General features: G+C 45.7%; 1 protein-coding gene across 2 annotated transcripts in view; it reads right to left on the bottom strand.

The window, feature by feature from the left end:
- kcnma1a (potassium large conductance calcium-activated channel, subfamily M, alpha member 1a) overlaps positions 1-15,000 on the bottom strand; it is a 218,536-nt gene that overhangs the window by 12,190 nt on the left and 191,346 nt on the right. For both annotated transcript variants that reach the window (XM_063191344.1, XM_063191346.1), the window contains exons 20-24: positions 9,178-9,304; positions 7,600-7,824; positions 6,321-6,513; positions 3,370-3,483; positions 251-381 (exon numbers count right to left, since the gene is read on the bottom strand). In XM_063191344.1, the coding sequence (XP_063047414.1) occupies positions 251-381; positions 3,370-3,483; positions 6,321-6,513; positions 7,600-7,824; positions 9,178-9,304 (790 nt within the window). The remainder of the gene's footprint in view (positions 1-250; positions 382-3,369; positions 3,484-6,320; positions 6,514-7,599; positions 7,825-9,177; positions 9,305-15,000) is intronic.

Raw genomic sequence — 15,000 nt, forward strand, 5'->3', positions numbered from 1 at the left:
AACAATTGGAACGTTCATATCTCTGAATGTCCCAGGCTGTCAAGCCAGAGCCATTACTGTATATGATTAGCTAATGTCGCGTCCAGAGCGAATAAAGCGAATTCATGGCGAAACTTCTTCAACCACCTCAGATACCTGGGTCGCGAAGGTAGGTAGCGCTTGGTGTACACAAGGCATAACAGATTGAACCTATGGAGACCCATGGCTCCGGGCGCCAAGGGTCAAACAACGTGTACGAAGTAGCACTCACCGCACTCATAAGGGAGTCGAGTACGCTGATGGCAAAGGCTGTCCCACAAGCGAAGGGCTGGGTGAGGTACAGCTCAGTGTCCGGGTCATCGTCGTCATCTTGGTCCAGGAACTGAACGTTGGAGTCGTTGACTGAAGCACAGACACACATAGTCAGTGGACATGTATGGGAAACAACACAGATGATGATGCTTAGACCAGCCAGACGTGCTCTTCTCAGCCACCTGTGCAGACGCCTTTGCATCCACCATCATCTTGTGAGAATGGCGCCATTACTGCACATGGCATGACCATTTGCAACTGTAGCAGTACAGACAACTGTGTTCAAAGCTCTCGTAACAACATTCAAGAGGATAGGGGAGAGATGGAAGGGTGAAAAGGTCACGAAACAACACAAACGAAATGTAGCAAATTATAAAATGAAAAACCATGACAACTGATATTTGCAGACACCATAAAAAGGAGGAAAAAAACATAACATGCAAGGCATGCTTCCTCACGATCTAAATCCTGAATAATTGTTTGAAAAGAATAATACAAAAATGAGCATATGCACAGGATAATACAGTATGAGTGCATATGCTTACATTATATATTAACGCTTCTGCTTAAAAATGCGTATTGAATGCATTTCTGCGCAGACTTTGAAATTGTAATGACGAAAGATTGTAATAAGAGTGCTTTGAACCAGCACAAGGAAAATAGATATTTTTCAGTATGTCTTTTGACATACTTCCCACCTTAGTATGAAACAGAAAAACATTTTTTCTGACACACAAAAAGAAAGAAATCCATTATTTTGTCTGAAAAGGACAAAGGAGAAGGTAATATGGGCACAAAAAGAGGCATTAATGACCACTGTAAGCCAAAAACCAAACCAAACACCCTGAAGCAAAATATTTCAGACTAGTAAACAGTTTGTCTACCATTTCAAAGGTTATCTCCTCGCCTGTTAGTGGACAGTGCTAAGAGAGTGCCCTGAGAGATACAGTCTATCTGAACACACACACACACACACGCAGGCACGCAGGCACACACACACACACACACACACACACACACACACACACACACACACACACACACACACACACACACACACACACACACACACACACACACACACACACACACACACACACACACACACACACACACACACACACACACACACACGTTGTGTAAAGTCTTTGTTTCGGCCCCCTTCTCAAAAGATGTATGCTTCAGAGATTAGAGCTTAGAGCTTGCGAGAGAGAGGGGAAAAAAAAACAGAAAGAAAGAAAAATAAACAGCTTAAAGGAAAGTTTGATCTTGAGGTTTTTTTTTCAATTTTGATTTCTTCCCAGACTTCCTGTGAGCGGTGGAAAAAGAAATGTCAGTCATACAGACAACAGGCTGATGAAAAAAGGGTCCGGGGCCAAAGAATATGAACTGTTGGGGGAGAAGAAGAAGATATGCTATGGAAACAGCCACAAGGACAGAGGAGCATAGCATGATCAAAGGGCCTAGCAGATGCTCTGAGAGAAAAAAAAGGAAGGAAAAAAAGAGGAGGGGGAAAAATCATTAAAAAAAGAAGGCCAAAAACAAGACAGTCAATTTCAACCAGAAACCGAAAAAAAAATAAAAAAAAATAAAAAAGAGATGTGTTCAAAGTGATGCCATGGGAGTGGGCCTTTACTGTAGCAGCCAGATAAATCAAGAGCAAGAGCTGATGAAGTAGAAGGAGGGCGAGAGAAAACATCAGTGCAGCGAAGAAAAAGAAAAAGAAAAAGAAAAGAGAACAAAAAAAGAGGACAAAGGCACAGCTTACCCAGTTCAGTTATCATTTGTATGCTGGTTCCACTCTTTTTTTCCTGAGTGAGTTTAACCAAAGGATGTAGCTTGCCAGGCTTAGCTAATGGCGGTAAAACAAGTGCAAGAAAGAAAAAGAGCAGAGGAGGAGGGAGAGTCACTGAAACGGGCTCAAAGAGAAAGCACATGTGAGAAAAGGAGAATGAGAGAGAACGAGAGACAGAAATAAAGACAGAAATAAAGAAAGAGAGAAAGAGAGAGATAGAGCACCATGTCAACGCAAGGCTTGTAAATCAGAAGGTAGAGTATCTCCTTTCTGAACGGTTGGCCATATGGCGGGAATGAGCCGAGCGGAGAGTGGCAGTCATTGCATTGGCGAGCTGACGCCTGCTGACGCCTTCTCCTCCATCACACCTGATAGGCATTTCATAGATGTGGCTCTCCCAGACACCACCGCAGCAGAAAAAAACAACCAAGCAACTGCCCAGGACAGATCTGTGCATGCATGTACAATGAAAATCACCTCTTTAAAGCATATTTCTCCCCCTTCTCCTCTGAATTTTCTTTTGAAGCCAGAGCAGGTTCTTGCTGTGGCCCTGACTGACTGAACCTGTCACAGGGCTGCCAGTGTCAGAGACAAAGACACCAGCAGAAGGGGGATAGGAGGAGGAGGAGGAGGAAGAGGAGGAGGAGGAGGAGGAGGAGGTGAGGGCCCCCCTGGAGTAGCTCTCTCTCCGGTATAGAGATGAGGAAGGTCTGGGTCCTGGGCCTGAAGCCTAAGGCCTGGGTCTTGAGCTTGGCATTGGAAGGTATAAAATAAATGCCTGATAGTAGCGCACCACACCACACCGCACCGCACCGCACCCACGTCTCTGTAAGGCCCCTCGTGTGCAGAGTGTCTTCCGGTACACTGGCTCCTAAATAGGTCAGTGGAGACCGAGAGTGGTGGGTCTCTGGTGTTTTTAGTGCCCTGAGAGATCTGAAAGTTTCATGAGTCTGCGGGGCCTTGGGGGAATACACAGTCATTGTTATTAATAAATGGATACCTCTTCTATCCATTCTCTACTCTTCTGTCTGACAAATGGCTCTCGCTTTAAAAAACACCACCGTGGTGCCATGGTCAACCAAGCAGCAATGTGTCTTATTCTGTCTACTATATATAGTTAAAGGCTTTAATGGTCAAGATACAGTACTGTAAGCATAAATAACAGAATTATTTTGTTGTATGAACTAATGGGTTTTGACTTATAACTAAAAACTGAATTGACATGGTGGAATTTGACTGCTTTGTGTGCGCGCGTGTGTGTGGTTTTTTTGTGCGTATCTTACCTAACTCTGTTATGATTGGGATGTTGGATCCTGTTGTGACGGACGCTTGTCGAACTAAGCCATGCACTGGACTGTTGTCTGGAGATGACCTGTCCATTCCAGGAGGCGTGAAACCTTTAAAAAAAACATAAAAGACAGTCAAGTACCAGACCGACCATTTGGATCCCTGCGCATAATCCATGAAAAGAAAAACATTCATATTTTTCAGACATTTATAGCCATTTTTCTGTGATCGCCGTTTTTCATGGTCAGGAAGGATGTGTTTTTGGATGTGAAAATAGGATCTTGTGTCATAAAAGGGAGGGCTAAAACGGCTCCAGATACCAGCCTAAAACCCCACCGCAGCTCGCTGATCCTCCCCCTTTTAGGGGTCAGCCGAGAACATATTTAGCATTTTCGCTGCCTTCCATCAACCCGGCAGGATATAAATTTTATATGTTGTTCATTTTGTTACCATAAAATTGGTGAAGTGGATCCTGAAAACCTTTTATCGGGAATAGCGCGATTCTTGCAGCATGAAATACAAGTTGCCGGTGACAGGTCGTATGAATTCACATGACTTGACATTTTTGCATTTCCTCAAGCTGACAAGTAAACACCTTAAATCAGTAATGCTATATGCATAATGCATCGCTTGTGTTTTGACATCCATCACTTAGTGCTGACTAAAGAAAAAATGCCAGCGAGCGTATAGTTTCCTCAGTGACAAACATAATGGCAGGAATATATTCAGGTCACAAAGTTTTTAAAAGGATTGCAAATTCTATACATGGGGGGTTGGTGGCTTGGTGTCGGGGTGGGAGGGGGGGATGCCATTTCCTCTGACAAGACACTGAACAGACCCGCGCTAGAAAGTGCTAGAATAGCTCGGATAAACAGAGAGAGAGAGAGAGAGAGAGAGAGAGAGAGAGAGAGAGAGAGAGAGAGAGAGAGAAGGAAAACCACACACACTACAGTATGGCTCACTATTCCGAGGAATCACAATGTGAATGGAGTCGGCCCACATCTTCAGTCGGCTTGCAATGATTAAAACTTTGTGATGGTGAGGTGGGGTGACAATCGAACGGCAAGCCACGCGCTGAGTCTCCCTGATGGTGCATGTATCATTTTGTTAATGTCCATAAACTACGACATTTATTTCTCCGGGAGGGGTGACAGCCAGCACTAAACAGTGCCTGCTTCGAATGTTTCAGTGTTTTTTTTATTTTTTTTTACAACATCTTAGTAAAAAAAAGTATTCTCCAGTGCATCTCCAGTGCTGAAAGGCTAATGCAAATACTAGAGACAGATATCTGAAAATGAGCTCAGTTCCACGCACTGGGAACAAGCTGCAAGACTTTGTCCATGTTGACGCTCGGGTTGAGTATCGGGAGATGCGCGATCCTACTTGTGTCAAACTGGGGTGAAGAGGAGACAGTGGAAATGTCTACATAACCACAAACACAAAAAGGAAGGTTAGATAACTAAAGGAAGATAACTAATAAGCTACGGTATAATTAAAGGCCAAGATTTAGAAAAAATATTATTATAATTGTTATTATAATTATTAGACATCCCAGTTCACAAGACATTTTAAAATTCTTTACTGAATACGTCTAATTATACTATAAGCATATTCAGTGTGTTCAATGTCAGTTTCTTGGTGAGATGCTGCAGAATATGTACAGCAGTCCCACAGAGGACCCAGCGCTCCTATCAAAGCCCCCCAGGCCGGTTAGCACCTGTCTGTGCTGTATATGTGATATTCTCCCCCCTGGTGATGAAGGCCTTTATTTATTCATTTGCACCTTCATGTTGCAATGGCACCAACCCCCCTCCTCCACCCCTCCCCTTCACCCCCCCTCCTTCATCTCCTATTCAGTAGACAAGATGAGCTGCCCAGTAACACAAGCACATTCACCATCCAATTCCGATTAACTCTATAATAGCCAAGCAAAAGAGTAAGTTAGTAGCCTCTTACTGCAGATAGGGTCGCCGCCGGGCCTATTAACTATTTGTTGAAAATACTCAACTACATCATAACAACACTGCTATGACATTACAGAGAGCCTTAAGCAACAGATTAAGACATAGTCATTACAATTTTGGTGACAGTAGGGTTATAACATAAGCTCTGCGCTAAGGGGTTAAAGACACCTGTATTCATAAAATCATTTGGAATACACAGTACGTATATGCTATTAGATTGCAACTCTGTGCTGTAACTGCGTCCAAACATGATCGGTTTATCAGTCAGACGGAATGATGAATTACATGAAGGCAATATTTCATTTCAATTTTTCTTCCGACACTTGTCTTCTTCACACACAGGGCTGTCATTTCAAACTCGGAGCACATCTGTGTTGAGAGGCCGGGCTGTGGTAATGACGGCTGGGCATCTCTGCTGAGCTGCAGCTGACGGGGAGGGAGGGAGGGAGGGAGGGTGATGTGTGTGATGGCTATGATGAGGAGGGGGCCGTTTCCATCTGATTGAAGGAGTGGCTGATGTGCTGTGTCTGGTAACGATGATAAATCCTGATGGGCGCAGGACGGCGCGAGTATTTATCCCGGTGCATAAACAATCTGCTGTTCTCAATCAGTCTGAGAGGGGGCTGCTCTGTTACAGCACGCGTTAATGGAGTGGAACAACGGCCGCTTGTGGAGTGGCTCTCGTCTGTCTGACGTTTTTTGGGGGGGTTATGTTTCAGAAGGGGGCTGTATTACACCATCAACATGACACTTGTAAGCATTTTCATGTGCTCACACATGTTAATTTAGGCAAATCACATCGGAAAACATTTTGTCTCACTACTACAACATGTTGGACATGATAATTGTCTGTCTGACTGTCCTGACTGTCAGTCTTATCAAACAGCAGACAGCCAGTGAGGATTGTTCTTTCACTGACCAGCTGCTGTTTGTCTGTTGTACTGTAGGTGGCGCTATGAGCACCACACACTGGCGGCTCTTACCTTGGGAGTTAGCCTGTAGCACCCCAATACTGTCGTCAAACTGCATAGACTTGATGTTGAGTGACGCCAAGATGCACTCCTTGTCTTGCAGTGACGCGTCGTCGATATTGTTTTGATTGGCTGACAGGATAACACACATGTCGCAGAGGTTGATGTTCACGGCCCGTAAATCAGCTCGACTTAGTGGCGTACCCTTCGGCGGTCAAGGGAGAGAGCAAAAAAGAAAGAAGGACAGGAAAAGACAGAGAGAGGGGGAGAGGGGGGTGCATGGATGGAGGGAGAGAGAGAGAGAGATGTAGAGAGGGAGAAAAACAAATTAAAGCCCTGAAAACAGCGGGAGGGCTCTGGGAAATTAGTTAACTAGTATACTTTCTTTCCAAAGGCGGTGACATTCAACTGATCTAACTATGCACTAGGGAGAGCGGGAGATGTGTGCTAATCTAAAGGCTAGCGAGCGCTGACGGTAGCGTTTTGACTGGGGCTCCTTTTTTAAAAAAAAACACGCACTCGAGCCAGCGCTAACAAGCACCAGGGCAGGCACTTGGTGACAGCAGTGGGTGAATAGAGAGCACTGTGCCCATTAGAGAGCCCCAGTGTGTGAATGAGAGAGATAGGCCCCCTCAGTGTGGCGGCTCCAGACAAAAGGCCCTCTACTCGGGGACACTGGGGTTCCATATTCTAAGCAGCCACTCATATTTCTGGTCTTTGAATTTCAAAAGACACTGTGTGTGTGTGTGTGTGTGTGTGTGTGTGTGCGTGCGTGCGTGCGTGCGTGTGTGTGTGTGTGTGTGTGTGTGTGTGTGTGTGTGTGTGTGTGTGTGTGTGCACGCGTGCGCGTGCATGCGTGCGTGTGCCTCAGCCACATCTGAAGACGTGTGGAAAATATGTTTGTCCTGATAGCATATAGTGAAGTCACCTAGCAGCAACTGTATGCTAGTCCATTTTTGTATGGGGGGTGGGGGGCGTTCATGAAAGGCAGCACGAATAAAATGATGACACACAATTATTTTCGTGGAAAAACAAAAGGGCAATTTATTCCAGCTGTCTGTAGCTTGTTTCTCCCCTGGGTCTTAGCATGGCTATGTCTGCTTCTACATCTCTCAGACAGCATAAAGGCAAGACAAGCCGACTCAGACGACATTACAGTTCGTCAGCTAACAAAATACAGTACGGGGAAATTGTAGCATAATATTTTGATGCATGCAGCCGCGATGGGAGGCAGAAAAAAAAAAAGTATGAAAATGGTATAGACGCCCCCGCTGTGGGGCGGGCTACTCACAGGCAGAATGGAGACCTTGGGAAAGTTGTGTAAGGTCTCCCACTCCCGCCTCAGATAGTCCAGAGAGCCGACAAACACTATGGGCTTCAGTTCGTGATAATGAAAGTTGCTCGCTCTTAAAGGCATCACCAAGTTTCGCAGCCCCACTAAAGCGGACGTGACATCTCCAAATATACAGACCACTACATGTCCGCTCAGAACCGTCATGGAGGCTTCACTCCGGGTCTGTGGAGACAAGCCACATAAGAGGACGTGTCAGGAGCAATGGGATTGACGGGAGATAAACGCTGGCGAACCATCTTGTCCCCGTCTAAGACAAAGAGGATGTGATTAGAACATACAGGAGACACACACACGCACACACACACTCTCTCACATAGAGGTGAACATGGGCATGCACACACACACACGCACGCACGCGCGCACTCAAACACGCATGCACGCGCGCACTCAAACACGCACGCACGCACACAATCAGACATATATAGTTTGACACAAAAACACCAGAAAAGCAGGAAGAAGTGCGCAATTGTTTCGTCTTACTAACTATTTGAAATATGAAACTCGATGACGAATCGTTGCATGATATTTGCACACTTCAACACTGTTCATTAATTTCAAGACAGGAAGGAGGAATGAAGAAATTCAAATATCAGATTCACGCGTCACATCCTTCATATTTCAACATAGCCTCTTTGCTTTTCAAAGCACCCTCTTAGCTTTCCGAGGTAAAACTAAAAAACTCACCTTCGTACAACAGAGAGGCAGAGAGGAGAAATCAAATATGGCATTAGCAAGTAGCATTACAAAAAAAGCATGGCGAGGACAACCTTGCTTTCTAGAATGTAATCTGTACTGCGTGCCCGTCTATCTCTCATCACGAGACGCCGCCTATGTCTTTGCATGCTATCTCTCTGTCATGTCTACTACAGTGGTTGACTTGTAATAGGCAGGGAGTTGCCCACTTTAGCGGGAGGAAAAAGGCACAAAATGGCTGACCCCATTTGATATGTGATAAACTGGCTCGTGTCTTCACTAGAGGAGATGCAGACTGGCAGGCGTAAGGGGGAAGAGATACAGACGTAAATTCACATGAGTTGAGTGTGTGTGTGTGTGTGTGTGTGTGTGTGTGTGTGTGTGTGTGTGTGTGTGTGTGTGTGTGTGTGTGTGTGTGTGTGTGTGTGTGTGTGTGTGTGCGTGTGCGTGTGCGTGCGTGTGCGTGTGTGTGTGTGTGTCTGTGTGTATTTACCAGTGTGCGTGTGTCTGTGTGTGTGTGTGCTTATGTGTGCGTGTGTATGCGTGTGTATATGTATATGCGCGTACGTGCACTTGTGTGTGTGGTGATGGTGGAGGGAGGGTTGTGAAAATGGGGAAGAGCATGTAAACTGACTCCAGGTATTCATAGAGTAGACGTGATAAGGCTAGTTTGGCTGGCCCGCACGTGCCAGGTTTCGTCTGTGGTGGTGGTGAGGACGATGCCTATCTTCCCTGAGGAGCCTACAGTATCTGGCCCAGTGTCGGCTCAACTTGGCTGGCTCTGAGAGCGCCCACGGTGCCCTCGGCCGCTGGGATACCCACCAGAATGACCTTCTCAATCTCTTTAGACGGGCACCAGTGAAACATCCCCGTGGAGTCGTAGCGCTTCACGTTCACGTCCATGTTCTCGCACATCTGCTCGTTGCCGGGAATCAGGAGCGGGTCATGCCTATCCGGAACAAAACAGGAGTTGGGAAAGATAGGAGAAGTGAAGAATGAAGGGAGAGAGAGAGAGAGAGAGAGAGAGAGAGAGAGAGAGAGAGAGAGAGAGAGAGAGAGAGAGAGAGAAAAGGGGGGGGTGACAAGAAAATTCCTGTGAGTTTCTCATTTGACACTGTTCATTGCGTGACTGATATTGCCGGACTACCGCCACTGTCAAAGCGTTTGACCTCAATTTGTGAACAATGTTTGCACTTGCTCATGGAACAAAGCATCACACACACACACGAAGATGAGACAGAGTGGATAGCACCTCAAGATGGTTAAATTTGTGAGGAAAGAGGGGTGGGAGACAAACAGAAAAAGTAAATTTTAGCACATAGTTTTTTCTTTCACCTCCTTCCCCTCGCCATTACATCTCTCTAATCATACACTCCAAGAGAGACTGAGAGAGAGAGTGAGAGAGAGAGAGAGAGAGAGAGAGAAAGAAAGAGAACGAGAAAAAACAAATGAGTGTGAGAGTAAGAGAGAGGAAAAGAAAGAGAGAGAGAGAGAGAGAGAGAGAGAGAGAGAGAGAGAGAGAGAGAGAGAGAGAGAGAGAAACAAAAGAGTGCGCGAGAGAGAAAGAGCGTAAAAGAAAGATGTCCATGTCCTCGGCCATTATCATCACTCGCCATCACGCCACGCCAGCTCTGGTGTAAAGGGCCTCCATCAAAACATCTCAGCTGCCACCACTGCACATTCATCAAAGCGCACAGACACTGGCTGACGCGCACTGAAGTGTGTGCACACAAGAGCGTAGCTGTGTAGTGTGTGTGTGTGTGTGTGGGGGGGGGTTTGTGTTTTTGTGCTTGTGTGTTTGTGTGTGTGTGACTGCATATGTGTGTGTATTTAATGTTTTGAGTGTGTGTGTGTGTGTGTGTGTGTGTGTGTGTGTGTGTGTGTGTGTGTGTGTGTGTGTGTGTGTGTGTGTGTGTGTGTGTGTGTGTGTGTGTGTGTGTGTGTGTGTGTGTGTGTGTGTGTGTGTGTGTATTTAATGTTTTGAGTGTGTGTGTGTGTGTGTGTGTGTGTGTGTGTGTGTGTGTGTGTGTGTGTGTGTGTGTGTGTTTTTGAGGAGTAATGGCAGAGGAAGGGAGAGTAGTAGAAATGGAGTGGCGTTGGCATGGCAGCTGAGTGGCACGAGAGCGGGCGGGGGGACAATTACCGCGGCTTTTACCGTGCGCACGCCATCGCCACCGCCACCGCCACCGCCACCGCTTTCCTGACGTGCCGCTTCTACCTCCGACAAAAAAGGGGGCCCTAACAGGCACCAGCACTTTAAATATTTCAAGCCCTTTGCCCAATCACATTTTGCTCTCCGCAACTGAAAGACATTAATGTTTCAGCAGAGTGTCACCAGCCAGTGGGTTAATCCGCGCGAGTGGCGCTGGCGACAGGCAGGGACGCTCGCTCTTACATGTGCGGCGCCACACTGCCACGCTGACCATGAAAAGAGGGTGCAGCTGCACTGCTGTTAGCGCCGGTCCTGATGCTGCGCGTGTCACTTGCTAACACAGCTGGCAAACAGCGTTGGCAGCGGTGTAATCCAAGTCATTCCAGGAGACATGATCGCCGAGCCCCGGTGAGAGGTGGGATGTCACGACACAGTGCTAATTCAACACTTGGAGAGTCGAATTTAAACACTGGCCACGTTCACATGCAAGTTTTTCATTTCGAATGAATAATTCCGAATTAAATAGTTCGGAATGAAAATGATTTTACATGAGGCATTTTTATTTCATTCCGAAAAAATGTCTGGGGATCAGAAAGCCTTTGATTGAACGGAGGATGCACAGGCTGTCTCTGTGCGATTGCCTCTTGTGTCATTGTGTAGCAAAGACCATGCGTGGGATGACCGTAATTGGTTTTAAAAGCGGAATTAACATGTACACAATAAAGGAATAAAGGCATTCAGAATAAACAATGGAATGAATCACCCACTTCAGTCGGAATGAAGTTTAATTCCAAATAAGTTTAATTCCGAATTGTGAAGTAGTTACATTATGTTTTCGATGCAGAATTATTCAGACGTAAATTGAGTTAAATCGCAATTAAATGGCCTGTGTAAAAGCAAATTGGTTCAACTCCTTAATGTGTAAAGTTCACTTTGTAAGGAGTTCCCGTCTAAGTCTCATCCTCAGGCAGTCCGATCGCTATGCCCTGTGCTCCATGTCACCAAAGAAGAGAGAGTCTCACACACACACGCACGCACACACGCACGCACGCACGCACACACGCACACACGCACGCACGCACGCACACACACACACACACACACGCAAGCACGCATGCACACAGTACAGTACAGTGCAGTACAGTAAAGTACAGTACAGTTCACAGTGCTGTGGGCTTCTCAATGCAAGTACAAAATGCTAAATTCTACAAAAAATAATAAATGGTTGTAGCTGTTTTATTTGTTCAGGAAAACTCTACAAAATGTTTATTATATTTATTCAGGTAGCAGTGAAGCTCATACCTACCAGCAAGAACAACTGAGAGAGAGAGAGAGAGAGAGAGAGAGAGAGAGAGAGAGAGAGAGAGAGAGAGAGAGAGAGAGAGAGAGAGAGAGAGAGAGAGAGAGAGAGAGAGAGAGAGAGAGAGAGAGTAGTACTATGGGCTTCTCCATGCAGGTCAGAAATGCAGCCTTTGAGCTAATAGCCTGGGGCTAGACTACAAAGGGCCTTGACTGGGAAGTGGCTGCAGGGAAACATCCCCCTTCCTTTTCATGTCGGCCTCCTCCTCGCCTCGCTAACCTGCTCATGATACACCAGATCGCCTCCATCCATATCATCATCATCACGGCCTGTCTGAGATCGATCCCAGCCCAACAACACAACAACAACCCATTGAGAAGTAAGGCAATGTAACCACATACAAGTTCCATATCTGTTCAATACCATGTGTGGAAAACATCTTTTTAAAAATGATATGCATCTACAGTATGTAGGCCTACAGTAGTAAATCAGAAAATACCCGCTACAAATCTACAAATATGCATCAAACATTTGTTTATGTTAAGCAGAAACGGAAACGCACCAAATCACCCAGCTAGACCCTGCAAGTTGGTTATTAATGTTTCCATTTATGTTTTCAGAGAATTGTGCATATGTAAATTTTATGCATACCAAATAAAACAATGGGATATAAAAATGTAATGCTTGCCATGCCATGTTTTATTACAGGCTGTGATTAATATTACACCAAATGAGCTTTTTCAATTGCCCCTGCTTTCCCAAATAATTACACCCCTAATGAATGATGGGAACTTGGAATAATGTTTATCTCGAGTTGAGTTTAACGCCCCTAAGAATGCCATTTCCACTGGCAGTAATCAAATTATATTTGTGGGGCATACAGTATATTGTAAGTATATATAGTCATTTAACAACATTAAACGAGACCATGACAAACAGGGGTCATTAAAACACAAAAAATGTTCCCGGCATAAATAAAGACAGGGAGAAAATAAATGAAATAGGCTACAACAAATGGTAGGTTGTTAAGACGTCTCCTTAGTACAGATGTGAAATAGACTAGCACTCTCAGACACTCCCTCCTCCCGCCACCCCTGTTTCAGCTGTCATTACATATCATGGCAGTATTTGATAGCCAGAAATATCACATCAGAAAGTGTCAATTAGCGTGCGTGGTGCGTACTGCATACTGTGTGCGCAAGCTGAAATCGTCCCCGCTACACGCAGGTGCTAATAACAAGCGCCAGCGTTTAGTAGCTTCCACACACCCGGCTGCATATTTCATTATCCGGCGCATGTTTCCCCACTCACTCTGCGGACCCCTGTCACTTCAATCTCCCGCACGCTGCCGTGACTGGCTGCCTGCCTCCGCCGCACCTCTGCCAGGATAGATAGCTATCTTTCACAGACTGTCATCCCCGCAACTGCCACTCACTCTATACGGCTCAAACCAGCAGCCAAGGCGGTGGCAGCAAGGGTGGGGGAATGGGTGTGTTTGTCTTGAGGTGCATAATAACATGACATGCAAAGGGGCCTCCAACACTTCCATACAACGAGAGAGAGAGAGAGAGAGAGAGAGAGAGAGAGAGAGACAGAGAGAGAGAGAGAGAGAGAGAGAGAGAGAGAGAGAGAGAGAGAGAGAGGGAGAGAGAGAGAGAGAGAGAGAGAGAGAGAGAGAGAGAGAGAGAGAGAGAGAGAGGGAGAGAGAGAGAGAGAGAGAGAGAGAGAGAGAGAGAGAAATGCATTGTGACACAATTAGCTGCATATTCTGACCCATCAAAGGAGTCACTGGGAATGGTGTTAATTTCGAGTACAGACGGGGAGAAAAGGGGGAGAGAGAGAGAGAGAGAGAGAGAGAGAGAGAGAGAGAGAGAGAGAGAGAGAGAGAGAGAGAGAGAGAGAGAGAGAGAGAGAGAGAGACAGAGACAGAGAGACAGAGAGACAGAGGGAAAGGAAGAGGCTGATGTGCTGAACAAGCTCTTGTTAGCTCAGACAGATCTTATTGGCCACAAGATGATGGCAGTATTTATGTGACAAGACATCTGTCATTCTGTCACCTAGTTATTGTGCTCTTTTAATACAGGCATTTTAGCTCTTCAACCTGCTGCAATTCTTTTCAAATGAAATTAGACCAAATCCCGAGATAATGAATTGTTTAGTTTAATGACATCGCAAAAAAGGAAGGGCTGCACAAAAAACAAGTGTTCAATAGAAAATTCAAATTAAAAACTATACTGCCTTGTCACACATTGTCTGTTTTCTTCCCCACAAAAAAATCACCAGTAATTGCTCTGGCCTACATAGACGCTAAGACACGAGGGCTGGAGTGGAGACGTTACTGAAAATGAGAGCAGAGAAAACACACCCTTTAAGTTGGACTGGGCTGGCTGTTCTTCAAACATGGCCTCGCTATTCCACTGTAGCCTATCAGGCTGCCATCACAGGCACAGGCTGGGGATGTGCAAGCTCCCTCAACCACCCACCCCACCCCATCCTGCTCCCTCAAACACCACCCCACCACCACCACACCCCCAACTATGAAAGCAGCCCTCTCTCGCTTTGAAAATTTTCCCCATCATGCAATCTGACAAAGGCATGCTTTTCAAAAACCCACAGCCAATCTGTTGATCATTATTTATTTACAAAGGCCTGCAGGCACAGAGTCCTGTAAAAACCATACTTGATATGGTATACTCTTGCTGTCTTCCCCCTCACACTCATACTCTCACTCCTCCCCCAGCCACCCCCCCCCTCCTCCTCCCTTCTTCCTTGCTTGTAAGAATAAAGCATCCCTAAGGCTACCTCAAACAATCACTTTTCATTGCACATAAAATGCACCTTGTAAAAGCACAAAGTATTTAATATATGGGATAATATATTGACAGGGAGGGCAAGCGTGTTGAAGTCCGCGGGTCTGTGTCTGGTAATTTGATGTTGCGCTGAGGGCTATGACTTCGAGAGGAGAAGAAGAAAAAAAAAAACAGAGAAAGAAGCCTACACCTAGAACAGAGGACCTGTCATCCCGGTACCCAAGAGCCAGCGAAGAATACAGAAGCACCCTAAAGCACAGAAAAAACTTTGACACCCGGCTTTGAAGCGTTTCAAAACAGTGTAAATAACTCCCAAGAATTATTATCAGTCGCAGATCAAACGGGAGACGATGCATACATTACACAGCAAACGGGGAGACCTT

The sequence above is a fragment of the Engraulis encrasicolus genome, chromosome 24 (genome assembly GCF_034702125.1).
Source record: "Engraulis encrasicolus isolate BLACKSEA-1 chromosome 24, IST_EnEncr_1.0, whole genome shotgun sequence".
Classification (NCBI taxonomy): Eukaryota; Metazoa; Chordata; class Actinopteri; order Clupeiformes; family Engraulidae; genus Engraulis; species Engraulis encrasicolus.